We start from the raw sequence: 21,563 nt of genomic DNA on the forward strand, positions 1-21,563 counted from the left end.
CTATTAAGTATTTGTCTTCTATGGTTACTGGAGGAAAGTTAACTCCAATTTTATTAAAATATTTGTAAACTATACCTTGATGTTTACAAAATTTCCTATGTATTCCAACTTTACATGAACAAATACAAATAGTAGGTTCAACGCAATACATGAGCCGTTTGTTTTCTTCACTCGGTACATAATACTCTTCATTTTCAACATATATTTTGTCTTTTGAAGCATAGTCACAAATAACACAATTTCTAATGTTAATAAATTTACATTAATTAATTTTATTAACATAATAACAAAGTTAGTTGGACATATAATGATTAATATTAATAGTTATAACATATTATATATATATATATATATATATATATATATATATATATGTTAATAGTAATAATAATAGTATATTCATATTTAAATAATAATATAATAAATAATAAACTTTTATTAATGTGATTTTGCATTAATAACACAATTAATTAATTTTATTTACATAATAACAAACAAAGTTAGTTAGAAATGAATAGATAATTTTTATAAATTTATTATTTCTATTTTTAGTCACATAAACACTCTAATATGATTAGAGAGTTTTTGTTTTCTAAGTTATGTTATCTTCAATTGTCTGTAAATGCTTATGAGTAGTCGACAAGTTGTCCAATATTCTTTTATTCTTGAAGTTTTTTGAACTTCTGTGAAAATGAATCTTAAACTAAACTCAAGTAATCTTCCTACTTCTTTTAACAACGTAATTATTGAAACAAATGACGAAGTAACCAAGGTACGTTCAAATTTAGTAGATTTATGCAGTATAGGTAAGTGGATGGAAGAATTTTCAATTCTTACAGCCACTAAGTGGAATGTTCGTTCGTCAGTTCCAAATGGAAAATACATTCAATGCAAGTTAGTGAATGTTATAATATATTTATTTTTTGGTTTTGTATTTAATTGAACTTGGTAAATTTTTAAATATGTAGAAAACATTTTGTGTGCCATCATAGTTCATATCATAAGGTTGATAAAGAAAGTAACAAAAGAGGACTGTCTAAAAACACAAGTTGCAAAGCTCAAGTCAAATTTGTGATTAAAGTAGATACTGTATCTACAAGAAAAACTGATCCATTTGTGAAAGTAAAATATGTGTATTCTGATTTTTTGTGACAATTACCTATATAAATTTTGTATAAATCTATATTAATCATGAGTTGTTTTAAGGTCTGTAATAAATGCAGACATATTAAGTACTAAATTATAGTTCTATTTTTATGTATAATTATTTATACTTGCAACGTTGCAACTTTAGCCTTATAACATTTTTGAGCTTCTTTTTTAGTAGATATTCTTCTTTTTGACCTATTTTTTATAATTTTTTTTTAATTTTTAGTTACAAAAATGTGTATAATTTCATATTTCACCATATTAAAGAGAATATTTTATTTCTTGTAGTTAAAATACTAATTCTTTCGAACTAAAAAGAATTAGGATACGCTTTATAATATAATTTGTTGTTAGGGTTATTTTTTTTATAATATGTTAATATATGTTAATTGTGTTCCATGTGCCTATGGTTACATAATTTACAGAATAAATTGTTTGGTGTTATTACAATTTGGAATGAACACAACCATAGCATTAACACAGCAGAAGCCCTTAGATATTTGAAAGCAACAGATGATTTAAGACAAACTTTTGAGGAATATATGAATGATGGAATGACAATGACAGAAGCCATTCGGTAAGAATCATACATACAAATGATTTTACTTCTTAATTAAATTGAGAACAATAATAAAATAACATAAATAATTCATATACTTATCTGTTTTATATGTATATAAATGTGAAAATATTAAAAGTACTTATAATTATAATTATAGTCTTATTTAAATATGACCAGATGTTTTATTATATTAATTTTATATTTAAATATGAATTAAAACTCGGTATAATTTCATAATTTACAGTTATCATGAAAGTGTGATGACTATGATGAATTGTTCAGTTGAAGATTTTGCTAATGCTAGACTAAATCCTACTTATAGAACTGTACAAAACTGGCATGAAAAATGGAGATCTACACATTTAGGCCCTCGTACTGGTCAAGGTGTAATCATGGTATGTTATTAGTTGTTACCATTAATCTACTAAAAATAGAGTATTTTTAAAATGTTAAATAATCATCACAATTCAATGCATGTAATTTATATAAATTAAAATGTACTTTTTTTATTTATTTAATTAATTTTTAATATTTTAATGTATTAGAAACTTAAAGAAAAGAAAGAAACATATAATGAAAATGGAGTATCTATTTTTATTCAAGATAATCCTTTTTCAGTACTTATACTTACACCAATTATGTCAAGAGCCCATGATTTACCACTTGCTAAAGATATAGTTTTTGTTGATTCTACTAGTTCTTGTGACCCAGAAAACCATTGTATCACTTTTTTATTAACACCGTGTGCAGCTGGTGCTGCACCATTGGGTGTTCTTATAACAAAAGGTCAAAGTGAAGAATCATATAAAGCTGGATTTCTATTGATTAAAAATAATGTACAGAATGCCTTTGGTGGGAAAGGTTTTCCTACCATATTTTTAACAGACAATTCAGATGCAGAAATTAATGCTTTGAAAGCAGTTTGGCCAAACTCAAAATCTCTTCTTTGCATATTTCATGTTTTACAAGCTGTTTGGAGGTGGCTTTGGGATGGTAAAAATAATATAAACAAAGAAGACCGTCAACCTATGATGCAATCATTTAGAAAAATGCTGTATGCTGAAACAGTTGAAGAAGCTTATACCGCATTTGAAGTTACTTTAGAAATTGGAAGTATGTATAGTAAATGGTGCAGATATGTTACTGTAGAACATTGGACTTATAAAGAACGCTGGTGTTTAGCCTGGAGAGATCACACAAATAGAGGCCATCACACTAACAATTTTAGTGAAGTTTCTGTAAGAATATTTAAAGAAAATGTGCTGTGTAGAGTTAAGGCTTATAATGTTGTTTCAATTGTTGATTTTTGCTGCACCAAACTAGAAGATTACTATAGAAGGAAGTTTCAAGAATTTTCAAATGATAGAAACCCCACAGCACGTAAATATTTTGAAAAAATTATTAAACTTTGTGACTATGCTTCAAAAGACAAAATATATGTTGAAAATGAAGAGTATTATGTACCGAGTGAAGAAAACAAACAGCTCATGTATTGCGTTGAACCTACTATTGGTATTTGTTCATGTAAAGTTGGAATACATGGAAAATTTTGTAAACATCAAGGTATAGTTTACAAATATTTTAATAAAATTGGAGTTAACTTTCCTCCAGTAACCATAGAAGACAAATACTTAATAGCAAAACTGGCATTAGGTGAAAAAGTACCAAATAAGACGTTTTACGAGGGCTTATTACCTGCAGAAGTAGTTCATACACAGTCACCTATATCTCATGACATTCATCAAGATTCAAATAAAAAGAGTTCAACGGAAAGTATGCAGATTGTAAAAGAACACAATCCCAATTTAGAAAAACAAGATTGTTTATCCATATTAGATGATATTACTCAGAAATTGTCAAATAATATAATAAAGTATGGTGAATCAACTTATGATAATTTGTTAAAATTCAAAAAAAGATTAGATAAAATACACACAGAAGGCCAGTTTAATACTTTTTTAGCAACAGCAGGTACATCCTCGTTATCTCTTAGACATAGAGACGGAGCATCAATAAAAGTACAACCAACTACAATAGCTAGGAGAAGACCAGGAATTACTAGAGGAAGTAAACGTTTGCTTGCAGGTAAAATTAAGATACACAATACAAATATAACAATTACAATTTTAACAATAGCATTTTTTACTTTAGGTAGACCAGCAACAAGTGATAGTAACCGTCCCAAAAAGAAACCCAGAAATTTACTGCATAACATTAAAAATTGTGTTACTAATGCAAAATCACATTAATAAAAGTATATCATATTACCTATACAAATTCACAAATAAAAGTAATAATATTAAATATATTTATTAATACCTATTAATCATTATATTTCCAACTAACTTTGTTATTATGTTAATAAAATTAATTAATGTAAATATATTAACATTAGAAATTGTGTTATTAATGCAAAATCACATTAATAAAAGTTTATTATTTATTATATTATTATTTAAATATGAACATACTATTATTATTACTATTAACATATATATATGTTATAACTAAATCTTAACTAATAGTTATAACTAATTCCACAAACCTATACTAAAGTATTACTACCATAGGTGTTTAGTTTTCTTTTGAGTTGGTTCTCATATTTAATTTTTAAAAAAAGATTAGACAATCATTACATCATTCAAAATAATATAAAGTTAATATATTATAAAATATTATAAAAAAAATATTCATTTTTATTATTATTATTATATTTATGTATTATATTTATTTGTATTGTTTGTTAATAATATAATATATTCTATATATTTTATATCGTAATTGATATATTACAGTTTTTATATTATATTTATTTTATTGCATTTTATTAATATTTTACATTTTACAAGCCTATTATGTATGTTCATGAATTAATAGTGAAATTAGTACATATTTTGGTCCATTGGTCTAAAATTATAAATTTACTATTTATATTTTTGGTATTGGTATACCTACCATATAAAATATGTTTTTTTGTAACAGTTTGCATTGTGTGTAAACAGTAGATCTAATAGAACTGATTGAATTCTGGCAGTTAAATTGTACAATTATATGACTACTCTATTACTTATATTATAGGTAGGTTTGATCGTTTGATGGGATCGATATATAATAAACAATGTAGTAGGTACTTGGTATATTACAGTTTTTAGGTGAGTCAAATTATGTAGGTATATTAAAAATATAACTTGATGGATTTAATCATATTATATGACTATACTATAACTATTTAATAAATAATAATAATAATAATAATAATAATAATTAATACTTGATTTTATTATCTACACATTTACCATGACCAACGGACCTATATTTTTTAAAAGGGATTCATTGTATATTTATTTTATTATTTGAATAGACAATAGTACAATATAACTAACCTACATGTATACTTTGTAGTACCTACTACCTACTTAATTAGTATATTACAGTTTTTAGGCGAGTCAAATTAAACAAAATATAACTTAATGTGTTTAATTAATTTCTGGCAGGTAAATTGCATAATTATATGACTATACTATACTATACTTATTAAACTATTTAATAAATGATAATAATAACTAACCTACATGTATACTTTGTCGTAGGTACCTATTAAATGTATCACAGTTTGGTTGAGGTTGAGTTATTGGTAATTACTAATTATGAATAACAAATTGATATATTATATATATTATGTACTATTTATTATATACATGCATCTTTATACCTAATGATATATTTATATAATTTAAGCATATTATGTATGTACATGAATTAATAGTGAAATTAGTACATATTTTGGTCCATTGGTCTAAAAGTTTAAATTAAGTACTATTTACTATCTATATTATTGGTATTGGTTGGTATATGAAATAGGTTTTTTTTTGTAATAGTTTGCATTGTGTGTTTAACAGTATAGTGTCATAATATATGAACTAGGCATATTGTAATATGTATACATTAAATAAATGAATTAACATTGAAATTGGTAAATAAGGTAGTTGGACATAGGTGAGTAGGTACTCCAAGAGTAGGTACATAACATTAATAGACTAATAGAGAGTAACTAGGTATTGGAAACAGGTTATTTCACATTAAGTATACAATAACATATTATAATATGCTATGTAGTAGGTACTCAATTTTTATTTGAGTCAAATTATGTATATTAAAAATATAACTCGATGAATTTAATCATATTATATGACTATACTATAACTAATTATATGAATATACTATAAGTATTTTTAATAAATAATAATAATAATTAATATTTAGTTAATACTTGACACATTTACCATGATCAACGCACCTATATTTTTCAAATAGTATAATATAATACTCTGATGGTTCAATTGTATAATGATATGACATAATTTGATATTACTCAATATATAGGTCTATGGTCTATCACGTATATTTATTTATTTAATATCAAATGTAATAAACAAATTGATATATATATATATATTATGTACCTACATAATATGACTAATGTATTTTATAGATGTATGTATATACATAATAGTAGAGTTATATTATATGCATGGACATGAATTAATAGTGAAATAAAATTAGTAAATAAAGTAGTTGGATATAGGTACTCCAATGGGCTTCGGTATAAAATATACTATGTAGTAGGTAGGTACTTAATGTATTACAGTTTTAAGGTGAGTCAAATTATGTATATCAATAAACAAAATATAACTTAATGTATTTAATTAAATTGTATAATGATATGACTAAACTATATTATACTAATTAAACAATTTAATAAATAATAATAGTAAATACTTGAATTTATCTACACATTTAACATGACCAACGCACCTAAATTTCTCTGTTATACCTGAAAATAAAAAATAGTACAAGTACAATATAACTAACCATCTTGCAGTAGGTAATTGATATATTACAGTTTTTATATTACATTTTATATTACATTTTACAAGCATATTATTGAAATTATTGAAATTAGTACATATTTTGGTCCATTGATCTAAAAGTTTAAATGAAGTACTATTTATTATCTATATTATTGATGTACCGGCACGAATAAATAAATAATAATATGTGCGCGAATATCGGCGGCACCCACGCGACGGCAAATAACGGTCGCGCAACGGACAACCGGTCGACGAAAATCGGTACGACGTCGAGAACGACGACAACGGCGTCGAACGGCGCGACAGCGAAATAACACAAATCGCGGAACAATATAATTACGACCAAGTGCGGATAAGTCGCACCCACGAGGTTGTCGCAAAACGGCACCGAATAACGGCCGGACGCGATACACGCACGGTCCGCTCAAGTCGAGCGTACGAAAAAGACAAGTTTTAGTCGCCGGCGGCGACTTGGCCGAAGCCCGGTGTCCGCGGGCCGCGCGACGCGCTGACTCGCGGACCGGTTGCCGAATGTTGCGCTGGAAGCGGCGGGAAGTTCAAACAGTATTAATATAGCTGAATTGATGCTATTAACTATGATTCTATGTTTTGAATAATGAGATTCCTATGAATATTTTAATACACAATACAACTAATATAGTAATATAAATAAGTATGAATAATATACTATAATAAAAAATAAAAATTGATATTATTTTCTGTTTTTACAATCTTTATTCATCGACTTTAGTTTTAATTTAGTTTCATTAGTCCTATAGGCATAAACAATGCAAATATCCTTCGCGTATACAATATTATCTTTTTACCATTTCAGCTGTTTACAAAAATTTAATTTAAAATTGATGTGTTTTAATTATATAATAACATGACATGATATTAACATAAATAAATGTTTAAGTTTCTACGCCCCTCCCCCCCAAAGCAACACTATACCACACTACTATATTATTACAATAAGTTCAATGTAAACTTTTTTTTTTTTTAGTAATAATTCTCTAATGTTAATCGAATTCGCACATTTTTATTTGGTATCTAACTACCAATCCGTTATTATTGTATAAACTATACTATAATGTTGGATATTTAATTTTAAATTTAATAGATATATTTAAGGCCTCGTCTGCTGTTTGTCCTACCATAACTGATATCAAATTCTGGACAGTCAATATTACTTATTATTCTATAAATGAACGTTTGGTACTCACCGTAAATAAAATTGTTTTGTTTAATATACGAATTTTATTCTGTTCTATTCTTTCCGTTGGCTGCTATCGTGCGATTGAATTTGTATTGATTGTATCGTTAAGGCACTAAAAGTACTCGGCTAATAACTGAAATATTTTAACACCTCGGGTTTATCGATTCGTTATCGAGGTATGACCGAGATTTCAGAGTGCGTTTTAATAACTGGTTTTGTTTCTTACTGACTTCGGCCCAGTGGTAGCGGCGGCGCGACGATCCGACGTCGATAATCTGATGCTTGTGGTCATACGAGTGGTTGGCCATGCCTGGGCGCGTATTATCGAATCATCAGTTAAGTATTGTAGTGAACAGACACACTACAGAGGCTAACCAGTTTCGGACACTATCAGTTAGTATTCTGAAATACGCTGCCGGGGCATCGGCGAACAAAGAGCATATTGTGTTCAAACCCACCCTACTACAGGTAACCAATACTACCACTACATTTTCCAAACAAACACATATAAGTGTATAAATGAATCACATATTTTATAAGAATTTCGTTCGTTCGGTTCACGAAACTGACACGGTACGCATAGGGTTGCCAACAGTCCAGGTTTCGATTGGAAAGTTTAGATTTTCTGGTTCCTGTTCAGTGTATGACTGTACTGTAACAAAGAGTAGTACTTAATTAATATACAATAACTTTATTTATTATATATTTATTCAATTAATTTACATGTTTTATATACTTTTACTTATACATTCTACTATCAGAAATATAGTAAAAAAAAAAAAAAAAAAAATATAATTAAAAAAAAATTATTTATAATTATTATTTATTTTATCATAAATAAGTTTATGACAATCATAAAGGTTAGGTTTTCGGTAGGTGTCCAGTTTTTGAGATTATAAAAGTTGGCAACCCTAGGTACCGCACCGACCTGTCTACTACCTTATAAACAACCATCACGAATGACTACGATGCGACACCGTCGACTCTTACCCCCATGCCCAAGTGGACGAGTACCGGCCGCCGGCGATCTGGCATCTTATATGTACGACCGTGACCAGTGGTAATATGTAAACGTGTACAAGTACATTTGCACTACCTATCCAAACTCAAGAAAAATTGAAAACATAAATCATAATAACACAACTATGTATCTGTAGTGTTATTAAGATTATTTTTCAAAATATAAATTCAGAATATTATGAAAATAATAAAATATTTGGATTGGTTTTTTTTTCGAAGGCCAAACAATTGGACAGTTTTCCGCGACGGAACGTTATCGCCGTGTATTATAATGGTGCAGTAGTGCACGCAATCGCTGTGCACATTTGTACAGTATACAAATTAAAACAAGTCCGAAACACGCATCCCGCGTTATAATGGAATCGATTTGCACATTACAAAACTATAATTACATCATAGACAAATGTAAAATGTCAATAATTTTCTAACTACACAATATCATACAATCGACTATTGATAATTCGAAGTTGACGGGACTGTTGAAAAACTTTATACTACCGAGAGTTCGAATTGTTGAGTAGTTGAACGTACCGAGAGAGCAAAAAAAAAAATTCTAATTACTGAGAGTTTAGAAAAAATTTTTTTTTTAGTTTTGTAAATAATTATTAATTATTTCTGCAAATCAGATGGTACATATTATATACATATACAGGGTGGTTCTTTTATCAAACAAAACTCATTATTTAAAAAAGTATTGACTTTTTTTTTTCAAAATTGCAGATTTACACTCTTCTTGAATTGTTTATTTTTTTTATATTTTTCACCCTTATATTTATTAGATAAACGACTATCAACTTTTGATTTTCAAATTGTAACCTATACTTAAAATTTCATAAATTAATAAAGCTATTTTTTTAATTAATCATTACCTTAAAATTTCGAATTTAGCGCTAGTAGTTTATGAGTTATAGGTATTTGAAGTTTAGATTGGCAGAATCGAGTGGGGTACGGAGTTACCCCGCAAAATGTTTGTCCACTACTCCGCTTGTCATAACTTTAAATACTTATAACTCATAAATTAATCCTCCTAAATTCGATTTTTATGTATCAACATTTTTAGAAAAATATTCTGCTTTGGAATATGAAATTAAAAAACTGTGTTGCCATTCAAAAAAGTAAAAAACTTAAAAAATTATAAGGATAAAAAAATATTTAAAAAAATAATATTTTTTTAATAAAAGCGTTGGTTTTTAATAACTTAAAAATATGTAAAAAAATATTTTGAAAAAGTCAATACTTTTTTGAATAATGAGTGTTTGATATAAAAATCACCCAGTATATATATTGTTTTTAAATGGTAAAATAAATTATTATCGCTCAGTGACTAAAAAACATTGCTTAGATCTATATATAAATAAGTAAAAAGCAAAAATATTCAACTAATGGTGAAACTATGCTATCTAATTGATTATTAAATATAAGAAAACTTTTAATTCTTATAAACTATTACTGTTGTTTTATTGACATTAAACACTATACCTAATTAAATAGTTACATAAATATTATTAATATTTTGTATGATGTCATTTTCGAAATGTATTGACTATTTCTGACCACTGATTGATGTCGATTTTCGGAATTAATTGGGAATCACAACGTATCAAATCATCCACTGTAGGTACTAAAAATACCCGTTTCTGCATTGTTGTGACATTATTGCTGTTATCGCAAAAGACTCTGGCAAGGGTCACTTTTCTGATTTCTGTCAGTTGATCTTGAATTTAAAAACATAGTTTAATTAAAAATAATTCATTCGAAATATTTCAAATGCACTAACATTCATTGAACGCTTTTGGCAAATCGTAAAAATATCTATCTGCAATTCTCGTCCTTATGAACTGTTCTCTGATGATACACCTCATCGTTGGACCAACCATTGCGTCGTCTTCGTGTTTCTCGAATAATGCACCTACCAATAACTCTATTTTTTTCCAATGTTTGTATTGCTTCAATAATTTTTCAGATGCCTATATATAATATTATACAGGAATAAAGTAAGAAGTATCAGACGATTACATATTTCAAATACGTTTGAACTTACACCTTCCACCATGATTTTGGCTAAATCTTGTACATTTCTTATTGCTTTTAGTCCACATTATTCTCTTAAGTTTGTGTAACTTGGAATACCATGATCGCGGTTTCTTTGTAAATCCAAACTGACAACATCCATCCCAAACAAATTTTCTGGATGAACAGTGTATAAGTAGTTTGTAAGCTAAACAAAATATTTAAACATAATATTATACATAAGGTAGTTAAATATTTTTAATACAATCTATTCTATGTACATCTTCATTATTAATCTGTAAAAAAAATAAATAAATAAGAAATTACGTCATTTTGATCGTATTTTAAGTACCAACCGTTTTTGTAAATAGCATATCGACTTTTTGTGTCTTCTGTGTAGATAGCCCTCTGAAGAGTTGATCCATGTGATTCAGTACTAAATCAGTCGGTCGGTTATAATGTTCCTTTAGCGAAATACTTCCGTTGAACTCTCGATCTTCCGCATACAAACTAAACAACGATATCAATACAAATTAATAAATTTGATAATTAATTTTCCGTACAAATACACATCAATGGACATCTCAATATATTTTTATGTTTTTTATAATCGAATTTCAGGTTTGCACAATCTTAGTGTCATAGGCATTTGTAAATGAAATTTAAATCAATATTGTTTATGTAGTAACCTATGATTGGGAATATATTCAAACGACTTCTTAATGAGGAGAAGTAAAAGCCGGTAAAGCAGTATGGAGTTTACTTAAATCAAATATATCAAATACACAGCTATTATGGCATCATGAGTCATTTTTATAATATTTACAAAGAACGAACTGATAAATGTTCAAGCATGTGCCATCGTGCCTCGGCATACATTACAGCGATAAATTAATATATTGTACAACGGCCTAGTTTTTCTATTATTATAAAATTATTTTAAAAATACGCATTGAAAAATTATTACATTGTTTGGAGTTCATATGAATTCATTATGTAAATTAATAAATATTTATGCAAAACTAACATTACAAATGCCATTGGTAAAAAAAATATAGCTTGGAATCTACAGGCTGATTCTATTATCAAACAACACTTATTATTTCAAAAACTATTGACTTTTTTTTTTTAAATTTTAGACCCATCTTGTTCTAGAGCTATATGTTTTTTTTAAATATTTTCACCTTTATATTTATCAGGTAAACCATTATCAACTTTTGATTTTAAAATGACAACCTATACTTAAAATTTCATAAATTAATAAAGCTATTTTTTTAATTAATCATTACCTTAAAATTTCGAATTTAGAGCTAGTAGTTTATGAGTTATAGGTATTTAAAGTTTAGATTGGCAGAATCGAGTGGGGTACGGAGTTACCCCGCATAATGTTTGTCCACTACTCCGATTGTCATAACTTTAAATACTTATAACTCATAAATTAATCCTCCTAAATTCGATTTTTATGTATCAACATTTTTAGAAAAATATTCTGCTTTGGAATATGAAATTAAAAAACTGTGTTGCCATTCAAAAAAGTAAAAAACTTAAAAATTATAAGGATAAAAAATATTTAAAAAAAATATTTTTTTAATAAAAGCGTTGGTTTTTAATAACTTAAAAATATGTAAAAAAATATTTTGAAAAAGTCAATACTTTTTTGAATAATGAGTGTTTGATATAAAAATCACCCAGTATATATATTGTTTCTAAATGGTAAAATAAATTATTATCGCTCAGTGACTAAAAAACATTGCTTAGATCTATATATAAATAAGTAAAAAGCAAAAATATTCAACTAATGGTGAAACTATGCTATCTAATTGATTATTAAATATAAGAAAACTTTTAATTCTTATAAACTATTACTGTTGTTTTATTGACATTAAACACTATACCTAATTAAATAGTTACATAAATATTATTAATATTTTGTATGATGTCATTTTCGAAATGTATTGACTATTTCTGACCACTGATTGATGTCGATTTTCGGAATTAATTGGGAATCACAACGTATCAAATCATCCACTGTAGGTACTAAAAATACCCGTTTCTGCATTGTTGTGACATTATTGCTGTTATCGCAAAAGACTCTGGCAAGGGTCACTTTTCTGATTTCTGTCAGTTGATCTTGAATTTAAAAACATAGTTTAATCAAAAATAATTCATTCGAAATATTTCAAATGCACTAACATTCATTGAACGCTTTTGGCAAATCGTAAAAATATCTATCTGCAATTCTCGTCCTTACGAACTGTTCTCTGATGATACACCTCATCGTTGGACCAACCATTGCGTCGTCTTCGTGTTTCTCGAATAATGCACCTACCAATAACTCTATTTTTTTCCAATGTTTGTATTGCTTCAATAATTTTTCAGATGCCTATATATAATATTATACAGGAATAAAGTAAGAAGTATCAGACGATTACATATTTCAAATACGTTTGAACTTACACCTTCCACCATGATTTTGGCTAAATCTTGTACATTTCTTATTGCTTTTAGTCCACAATATTCTCTAAAGTTTGTGTAACTTGGAATACCATGATCGCGGTTTCTTTGTAAATCCAAACTGACAACATCCATCCCAAACAAATTTTCTGGATGAACAGTGTATAAGTAGTTTGTAAGCTAAACAAAATATTTAAACATAATATTATACATAAGGTAGTTAAATATTTTTAATACAATCTATTCTATGTACATCTTCATTATTTATCTGTAAAAAAAATAAATAAATAAGAAATTACGTCATTTTGATCGTATTTTAAGTACCAACCGTTTTTGTAAATAGCATATCGACTTTTTGTGTCTTCTGTGTAGATAGCCCTCTGACAAGTTGATCCATGTGATTCAATACTAAATAAGTCGGTCGGTTATAATGTTCCTTTAGCGAAATACTTCCGTTGAACTCTCGATCTTCCGCATACAAACTAAACAACGATATCAATACAAATTAATAAATTTGATAATTAATTTTCCGTACAAATACACATCAATGGACATCTCAATATATTTTTATGTTTTTTATAATCGAATTTCAGGTTTGCACAATCTTAGTGTCATAGTTATTTGTAAATGAAATTTAAATCAATATTGTTTATGTAGTAACCTATGATTGGGAATATATTCAAACGACTTCTTAATGAGGAGAAGTAAAAGCCGGTAAAGCAGTATGGAGTTTACTTAAATCAAATATATCAAATACACAGCTATTATGGCATCATGAGTCATTTTTATAATATTTACAAAGAACGAACTGATAAATGTTCAAGCATGTGCCATCGTGCCTCGGCATACATTACAGCGATAAATTAATATATTGTACAACGGCCTAGTTTTTCTATTATTATAAAATTATTTTAAAAATACGCATTGAAAAATTATTACATTGTTTGGAGTTCATATGAATTCATTATGTAAATTAATAAATATTTATGCAAAACTAACATTACAAATGCCATTGGTAAAAAAAATATAGCTTGGAATCTACAGGCTGATTCTTTTATCAAACAACACTTATTATTTCAAAAACTATTGACTTTTTTTTTTTAAATTTTAGACCCATCTTGTTCTAGAGCTATATGTTTTTTTTAAATATTTTCACCTTTATATTTATCAGGTAAACCATTATCAACTTTTGATTTTAAAATGACAACCTATACTTAAAATTTCATAAATTAATAAAGCTATTTTTTTAATTAATCATTACCTTAAAATTTCGAATTTAGAGCTAGTAGTTTATGAGTTATAGGTATTTAAAGTTTAGATTGGCAGAATCGAGTGGGGTACGGAGTTACCCCGCATAATGTTTGTCCACTACTCCGATTGTCATAACTTTAAATACTTATAACTCATAAATTAATCCTCCTAAATTCGATTTTTATGTATCAACATTTTTAGAAAAATATTCTGCTTTGGAATATGAAATTAAAAAACTGTGTTGCCATTCAAAAAAGTAAAAAACTTAAAAATTATAAGGATAAAAAATATTTAAAAAAAATATTTTTTTAATAAAAGCGTTGGTTTTTAATAACTTAAAAATATGTAAAAAAATATTTTGAAAAAGTCAATACTTTTTTGAATAATGAGTGTTTGATATAAAAATCACCCAGTATATATATTGTTTTTAAATGGTAAAATAAATTATTATCGCTCAGTGACTAAAAAACATTGCTTAGATCTATATATAAATAAGTAAAAAGCAAAAATATTCAACTAATGGTGAAACTATGCTATCTAATTGATTATTAAATATAAGAAAACTTTTAATTCTTATAAACTATTACTGTTGTTTTATTGACATTAAACACTATACCTAATTAAATAGTTACATAAATATTATTAATATTTTGTATGATGTCATTTTCGAAATGTATTGACTATTTCTGACCACTGATTGATGTCGATTTTCGGAATTAATTGGGAATCACAACGTATCAAATCATCCACTGTAGGTACTAAAAATACCCGTTTCTGCATTGTTGTGACATTATTGCTGTTATCGCAAAAGACTCTGGCAAGGGTCACTTTTCTGATTTCTGTCAGTTGATCTTGAATTTAAAAACATAGTTTAATTAAAAATAATTCATTCGAAATATTTCAAATGCACTAACATTCATTGAACGCTTTTGGCAAATCGTAAAAATATCTATCTGCAATTCTCGTCCTTACGAACTGTTCTCTGATGATACACCTCATCGTTGGACCAACCATTGCGTCGTCTTCGTGTTTCTCGAATAATGCACCTACCAATAACTCTATTTTTTTCCAATGTTTGTATTGCTTCAATAATTTTTCAGATGCCTATATATAATATTATACAGGAATAAAGTAAGAAGTATCAGACGATTACATATTTCAAATACGTTTGAACTTACACCTTCCACCATGATTTTGGCTAAATCTTGTACATTTCTTATTGCTTTTAGTCCACAATATTCTCTAAAGTTTGTGTAACTTGGAATACCATGATCGCGGTTTCTTTGTAAATCCAAACTGACAACATCCATCCCAAACAAAATTTTCTGGATGAACAGTGTATAAGTAGTTTGTAAGCTAAACAAAATATTTAAACATAATATTATACATAAGGTAGTTAAATATTTTTAATACAATCTATTCTATGTACATCTTCATTATTTATCTGTAAAAAAAATAAATAAATAAGAAATTACGTCATTTTGATCGTATTTTAAGTACCAACCGTTTTTGTAAATAGCATATCGACTTTTTGTGTCTTCTGTGTAGATAGCCCTCTGACAAGTTGATCCATGTGATTCAATACTAAATAAGTCGGTCGGTTATAATGTTCCTTTAGCGAAATACTTCCGTTGAACTCTCGATCTTCCGCATACAAACTAAACAACGATATCAATACAAATTAATAAATTTGATAATTAATTTTCCGTACAAATACACATCAATGGACATCTCAATATATTTTTATGTTTTTTATAATCGAATTACAGGTTTGCACAATCTTAGTGTCATAGGCATTTGTAAATGAAATTTAAATCAATATTGTTTATGTAGTAACCTATGATTGGGAATATATTCAAACGACTTCTTAATGAGGAGAAGTAAAAGCCGGTAAAGCAGTATGGAGTTTACTTAAATCAAATATATCAAATACACAGCTATTATGGCATCATGAGTCATTTTTATAATATTTACAAAGAACGAACTGATAAATGTTCAAGCATGTGCCATCGTGCCTCGGCATACATTACAGCGATAAATTAATATATTGTATAACGGCCTAGTTTTTCTATTATTATAAAATTATTTTAAAAATACGCATTGAAAAATTATTACATTGTTTGGAGTTCATATGAATTCATTATGTAAATTAATAAATATTTATGCAAAACTAACATTACAAATGCCATTGGTAAAAAAAATATAGCTTGGAATCTACAGGCTGATTCTTTTATCAAACAACACTTATTATTTCAAAAACTATTGACTTTTTTTTTTAAATTTTAGACCCATCTTGTTCTAGAGCTATATGTTTTTTTTAAAATATTTTCACCTTTATATTTATCAGGTAAACCTTTATCAACTTTTGATTTTAAAATGACAACCTATACTTAAAATTTCATAAATTAATAAAGCTATTTTTTTAATTATCATTACCTTAAAATTTCGAATTTAGAGCTAGTAGTTTATGAGTTATAGGTATTTAAAGTTTAGATTGGCAGAATCGAGTGGGGTACGGAGTTATCCCGCATAATGTTTGTCCACTACTCCGATTGTCATAACTTTAAATACTTATAACTCATAAATTAATCCTCCTAAATTCGATTTTTATGTATCAACATTTTTAGAAAAATATTCTGCTTTGGAATATGAAATTAAAAAACTGTGTTGCCATTCAAAAAAGTAAAAAACTTAAAAATTATAAGGATAAAAAATATTTAAAAAAAATATTTTTTTAATAAAAGCGTTGGTTTTTAATAACTTAAAAATATGTAAAAAAATATTTTGAAAAAGTCAATACTTTTTTGAATAATGAGTGTTTGATATAAAAATCACCCAGTATATATATTGTTTTTAAATGGTAAAATAAATTATTATCGCTCAGTGACTAAAAAACATTGCTTAGATCTATATATAAATAAGTAAAAAGCAAAAATATTCAACTAATGGTGAAACTATGCTATCTAATTGATTATTAAATATAAGAAAACTTTTAATTCTTATAAACTATTACTGTTGTTTTATTGACATTAAACACTATACCTAATTAAATAGTTACATAAATATTATTAATATTTTGTATGATGTCATTTTCGAAATGTATTGACTATTTCTGACCACTGATTGATGTCGATTTTCGGAATTAATTGGGAATCACAACGTATCAAATCATCCACTGTAGGTACTAAAAATACCCGTTTCTGCATTGTTGTGACATTATTGCTGTTATCGCAAAAGACTCTGGCAAGGGTCACTTTTCTGATTTCTGTCAGTTGATCTTGAATTTAAAAACATAGTTTAATTAAAAATAATTCATTCGAAATATTTCAAATGCACTAACATTCATTGAACGCTTTTGGCAAATCGTAAAAATATCTATCTGCAATTCTCGTCCTTACGAACTGTTCTCTGATGATACACCTCATCGTTGGACCAACCATTGCGTCGTCTTCGTGTTTCTCGAATAATGCACCTACCAATAACTCTATTTTTTTCCAATGTTTGTATTGCTTCAATAATTTTTCAGATGCCTATATATAATATTATACAGGAATAAAGTAAGAAGTATCAGACGATTACATATTTCAAATACGTTTGAACTTACACCTTCCACCATGATTTTGGCTAAATCTTGTACATTTCTTATTGCTTTTAGTCCACAATATTCTCTAAAGTTTGTGTAACTTGGAATACCATGATCGCGGTTTCTTTGTAAATCCAAACTGACAACATCCATCCCAAACAAATTTTCTGGATGAACAGTGTATAAGTAGTTTGTAAGCTAAACAAAATATTTAAACATAATATTATACATAAGGTAGTTAAATAGTTTTAATACAATCTATTCTATGTACATCTTCATTATTTATCTGTAAAAAAAATAAATAAATAAGAAATTACGTCATTTTGATCGTATTTTAAGTACCAACCGTTTTTGTAAATAGCATATCGACTTTTTGTGTCTTCTGTGTAGATAGCCCTCTGACAAGTTGATCCATGTGATTCAATACTAAATAAGTCGGTCGGTTATAATGTTCCTATTAGCGAAATACTTCCGTTGAACTCTCGATCTTCCGCATACAAACTAAACAACGATATCAATACAAATTAATAAATTTGATAATTAATTTTCCGTACAAATACACATCAATGGACATGTCAATATATTTTTATGTTTTTTATAATCGAATTTCAGGTTTGCACAATCTTAGTGTCATAGGCATTTGTAAATGAAATTTAAATCAATATTGTTTATGTAGTAACCTATGATTGGGAATATATTCAAACGACTTCTTAATGAGGAGAAGTAAAAGCCAGTAAAGCAGTATGGAGTTTACTTAAATCAAATATATCAAATACACAGCTATTATGGCATCATGAGTCATTTTTATAATATTTACAAAGAACGAACTGATAAATGTTCAAGCATGTGCCATCGTGCCTCGGCATACATTACAGCGATAAATTAATATATTGTACAACGGCCTAGTTTTTCTATTATTATAAAATTATTTTAAAAATACGCATTGAAAAATTATTACATTGTTTGGAGTTCATATGAATTCATTATGTAAATTAATAAATATTTATGCAAAACTAACATTACAAATGCCATTGGTAAAAAAAATATAGCTTGGAATCTACAGGCTGATTCTTTTATCAAACAACACTTATTATTTCAAAAACTATTGACTTTTTTTTTTTAAATTTTAGACCCATCTTGTTCTAGAGCTATATGTTTTTTTTAAATATTTTCACCTTTATATTTATCAGGTAAACCATTATCAACTTTTGATTTTAAAATGACAACCTATACTTAAAATTTCATAAATTAATAAAGCTATTTTTTTAATTAATCATTACCTTAAAATTTCGAATTTAGAGCTAGTAGTTTATGAGTTATAGGTATTTAAAGTTTAGATTGGCAGAATCGAGTGGGGTACGGAGTTACCCCGCATAATGTTTGTCCACTACTCCGATTGTCATAACTTTAAATACTTATAAATCATAAATTAATCCTCCTAAATTCGATTTTTATGTATCAACATTTTTAGAAAAATATTCTGCTTTGGAATATGAAATTAAAAAACTGTGTTGCCATTCAAAAAAGTAAAAAACTTAAAAATTATAAGGATAAAAAATATTTAAAAAAAATATTTTTTTAATAAAAGCGTTGGTTTTTAATAACTTAAAAATATGTAAAAAAATATTTTGAAAAAGTCAATACTTTTTTGAATAATGAGTGTTTGATATAAAAATCACCCAGTATATATATTGTTTTTAAATGGTAAAATAAATTATTATCGCTCAGTGACTAAAAAACATTGCTTAGATCTATATATAAATAAGTAAAAAGCAAAAATATTCAACTAATGGTGAAACTATGCTATCTAATTGATTATTAAATATAAGAAAACTTTTAATTCTTATAAACTATTACTGTTGTTTTATTGACATTAAACACTATACCTAATTAAATAGTTACATAAATATTATTAATATTTTGTATGATGTCATTTTCGAAATGTATTGACTATTTCTTACCACTGATTGATGTCGATTTTCGAAATTAATTGGGAATCACAACGTATCAAATCATCCACTGTAGGTACTAAAAATACCCGTTTCTGCATTGTTGTGACATTATTGCTGTTATCGCAAAAGACTCTGGCAAGGGTCACTTTTCTGATTTCTGTCAGTTGATCTTGAATTTAAAAACATAGTTTAATTAAAAATAATTCATTCGAAATATTTCAAATGCACTAACATTCATTGAACGCTTTTGGCAAATCGTAAAAATATCTATCTGCAATTCTCGTCCTTACGAACTGTTCTCTGATGATACACCTCATCGTTGGACCAACCATTGCGTCGTCTTCGTGTTTCTCGAATAATGCACCTACCAATAACTCTATTTTTTTCCAATGTTTGTATTGCTTCAATAATTTTTCAGATGCTTATATATAATATTATACAGGAATAAAGTAAGAATTATCAGACGATTACATATTTCAAATACGTTTGAACTTACACCTTCCACCATGATTTTGGCTAAATCTTGTACATTTCTTATTGCTTTTAGTCCACAATATTCTCTAAAGTTTGTGTAACTTGGAATACCATGATCGCGGTTTCTTTGTAAATCCAAACTGACAACATCCATCCCAAACAAATTTTCTGGATGAACAGTGTATAAGTAGTTTGTAAGCTAAACAAAATATTTAAACATAATATTATACATAAGGTAGTTAAATATTTTTAATACAATCTATTCTATGTACATCTTCATTATTTATCTGTAAAAAAAATAAATAAATAAGAAATTACGTCATTTTGATCGTATTTTAAGTACCAACCGTTTTTGTAAATAGCATATCGACTTTTTGTGTCTTCTGTGTAGATAGCCCTCTGACAAGTTGATCCATGTGATTCAATTCTAAATAAGTCGGTCGGTTATAATGTTCCTTTAGCGAAATACTTCCGTTGAACTCTCGATCTTCCGCATACAAACTAAACAACGATATCAATACAAATTAATAAATTTGATAATTAATTTTCCGTACAAATACACATCAATGGACATCTCAATATATTTTTATGTTTTTTATAATCGAATTTCAGGTTTGCACAATCTTAGTGTCATAGGCATTTGTAAATGAAATTTAAATCAATATTGTTTATGTAGTAACCTATGATTGGGAATATATTCAAACGACTTCTTAATGAGGAGAAGTAAAAGCCGGTAAAGCAGTATGGAGTTTACTTAAATCAAATATATCAAATACACAGCTATTATGGCATCATGAGTCATTTTTATAATATTTACAAAGAACGAACTGATAAATGTTCAAGCATGTGCCATCGTGCCTCGGCATACATTACAGCGATAAATTAATATATTGTACAACGGCCTAGTTTTTCTATTATTATAAAATTATTTTAAAAATACGCATTGAAAAATTATTACATTGTTTGGAGTTCATATGAATTCATTATGTAAATTAATAAATATTTATGCAAAACTAAC

The 21,563-nt window shown here is 27.1% G+C and overlaps 4 protein-coding genes, 1 long non-coding RNA gene and 1 pseudogene across 5 annotated transcripts; 1 reads left to right on the plus strand and 5 right to left on the minus strand.

Annotated features, from left to right (window-relative positions):
* The first annotated feature begins 691 nt into the window (after positions 1 to 691).
* LOC149062802 (uncharacterized) lies at positions 692 to 3,960 on the plus strand. Its single transcript, XM_089215414.1, has 6 exons — positions 692 to 894; positions 969 to 1,122; positions 1,575 to 1,726; positions 1,956 to 2,106; positions 2,257 to 3,796; positions 3,863 to 3,960. The coding sequence occupies exons 1-6, from the start codon at positions 692 to 694 to the stop codon at positions 3,958 to 3,960; spliced, it is 2,298 nt and encodes a 765-aa protein (XP_089071540.1).
* Positions 3,961 to 6,391: 2,431 nt separating this feature from the next.
* On the minus strand, positions 6,392 to 8,444 carry LOC149062803 (uncharacterized). The gene is made up of 2 exons (XR_016189385.1): positions 7,809 to 8,444; positions 6,392 to 6,545 (listed from the first exon to the last, which is right to left on the minus strand). It is a non-coding gene; the product is annotated as an uncharacterized LOC149062803 (long non-coding RNA).
* Positions 8,445 to 12,770: 4,326 nt separating this feature from the next.
* LOC149062804 (peroxidase-like) lies at positions 12,771 to 13,784 on the minus strand. The gene is made up of 4 exons (XM_089217968.1): positions 13,614 to 13,784; positions 13,289 to 13,465; positions 13,025 to 13,214; positions 12,771 to 12,961 (listed from the first exon to the last, which is right to left on the minus strand). Exons 1-4 carry the CDS (start codon positions 13,680 to 13,682, stop codon positions 12,771 to 12,773), a joined length of 627 nt encoding a protein of 208 aa, XP_089074094.1. The 5' UTR covers positions 13,683 to 13,784.
* Positions 13,785 to 15,196: 1,412 nt separating this feature from the next.
* LOC149062805 (peroxidase-like) lies at positions 15,197 to 16,058 on the minus strand (annotated as a pseudogene).
* A 1,564-nt stretch (positions 16,059 to 17,622) lies between these two features.
* LOC149062806 (peroxidase-like) lies at positions 17,623 to 18,637 on the minus strand. Its single transcript, XM_089218077.1, has 4 exons — positions 18,466 to 18,637; positions 18,141 to 18,317; positions 17,877 to 18,066; positions 17,623 to 17,813 (listed from the first exon to the last, which is right to left on the minus strand). Exons 1-4 carry the CDS (start codon positions 18,532 to 18,534, stop codon positions 17,623 to 17,625), a joined length of 627 nt encoding a protein of 208 aa, XP_089074203.1. The 5' UTR covers positions 18,535 to 18,637.
* On the minus strand, positions 18,563 to 21,415 carry LOC149062807 (peroxidase-like). The gene is made up of 7 exons (XM_089215415.1): positions 21,363 to 21,415; positions 20,893 to 21,046; positions 20,818 to 20,832; positions 20,570 to 20,744; positions 20,304 to 20,447; positions 20,081 to 20,240; positions 18,563 to 18,620 (listed from the first exon to the last, which is right to left on the minus strand). The coding sequence occupies exons 1-7, from the start codon at positions 21,413 to 21,415 to the stop codon at positions 18,563 to 18,565; spliced, it is 759 nt and encodes a 252-aa protein (XP_089071541.1).
* Positions 21,416 to 21,563: the final 148 nt, after the last annotated feature.

This window comes from Diuraphis noxia, unplaced genomic scaffold (assembly GCF_037042655.1).
Source record: "Diuraphis noxia isolate RWA-SAM2 unplaced genomic scaffold, SU_Dnox_SAM2 contig0001, whole genome shotgun sequence".
In the NCBI taxonomy this organism is placed as follows: Eukaryota; Metazoa; Arthropoda; class Insecta; order Hemiptera; family Aphididae; genus Diuraphis; species Diuraphis noxia.

Coding starts and splice junctions, on each gene's coding strand:
- LOC149062806 (XM_089218077.1), bottom strand. CDS start 18,534: ATGGATCAACTTGTCAGAGGGCTATCTACACAGAAGACACAAAAAGTC. Junction 18,318..18,465: donor ATATGCTATTTACAAAAACG/GTTGGTACTTAA, acceptor TATTTTGTTTAG/CTTACAAACTACTTATACAC. Junction 18,067..18,140: donor CCAAAATCATGGTGGAAGGT/GTAAGTTCAAAC, acceptor TATTATATATAG/GCATCTGAAAAATTATTGAA.
- LOC149062802 (XM_089215414.1), top strand. CDS start 692: ATGAATCTTAAACTAAACTCAAGTAATCTTCCTACTTCTTTTAACAAC. Junction 895..968: donor GGAAAATACATTCAATGCAA/GTTAGTGAATGT, acceptor TTAAATATGTAG/AAAACATTTTGTGTGCCATC. Junction 3,797..3,862: donor AAGTAAACGTTTGCTTGCAG/GTAAAATTAAGA, acceptor TTTTTACTTTAG/GTAGACCAGCAACAAGTGAT.
- LOC149062807 (XM_089215415.1), bottom strand. CDS start 21,415: ATGTATGCCGAGGCACGATGGCACATGCTTGAACATTTATCAGTTCGT. Junction 21,047..21,362: donor CATTTATCAGTTCGTTCTTT/GTAAATATTATA, acceptor ATCGTTGTTTAG/TTTGTATGCGGAAGATCGAG. Junction 20,448..20,569: donor AGCCAAAATCATGGTGGAAG/GTGTAAGTTCAA, acceptor GGAAAAAAATAG/AGTTATTGGTAGGTGCATTA.
- LOC149062804 (XM_089217968.1), bottom strand. CDS start 13,682: ATGGATCAACTTGTCAGAGGGCTATCTACACAGAAGACACAAAAAGTC. Junction 13,466..13,613: donor ATATGCTATTTACAAAAACG/GTTGGTACTTAA, acceptor TATTTTGTTTAG/CTTACAAACTACTTATACAC. Junction 13,215..13,288: donor CCAAAATCATGGTGGAAGGT/GTAAGTTCAAAC, acceptor TATTATATATAG/GCATCTGAAAAATTATTGAA.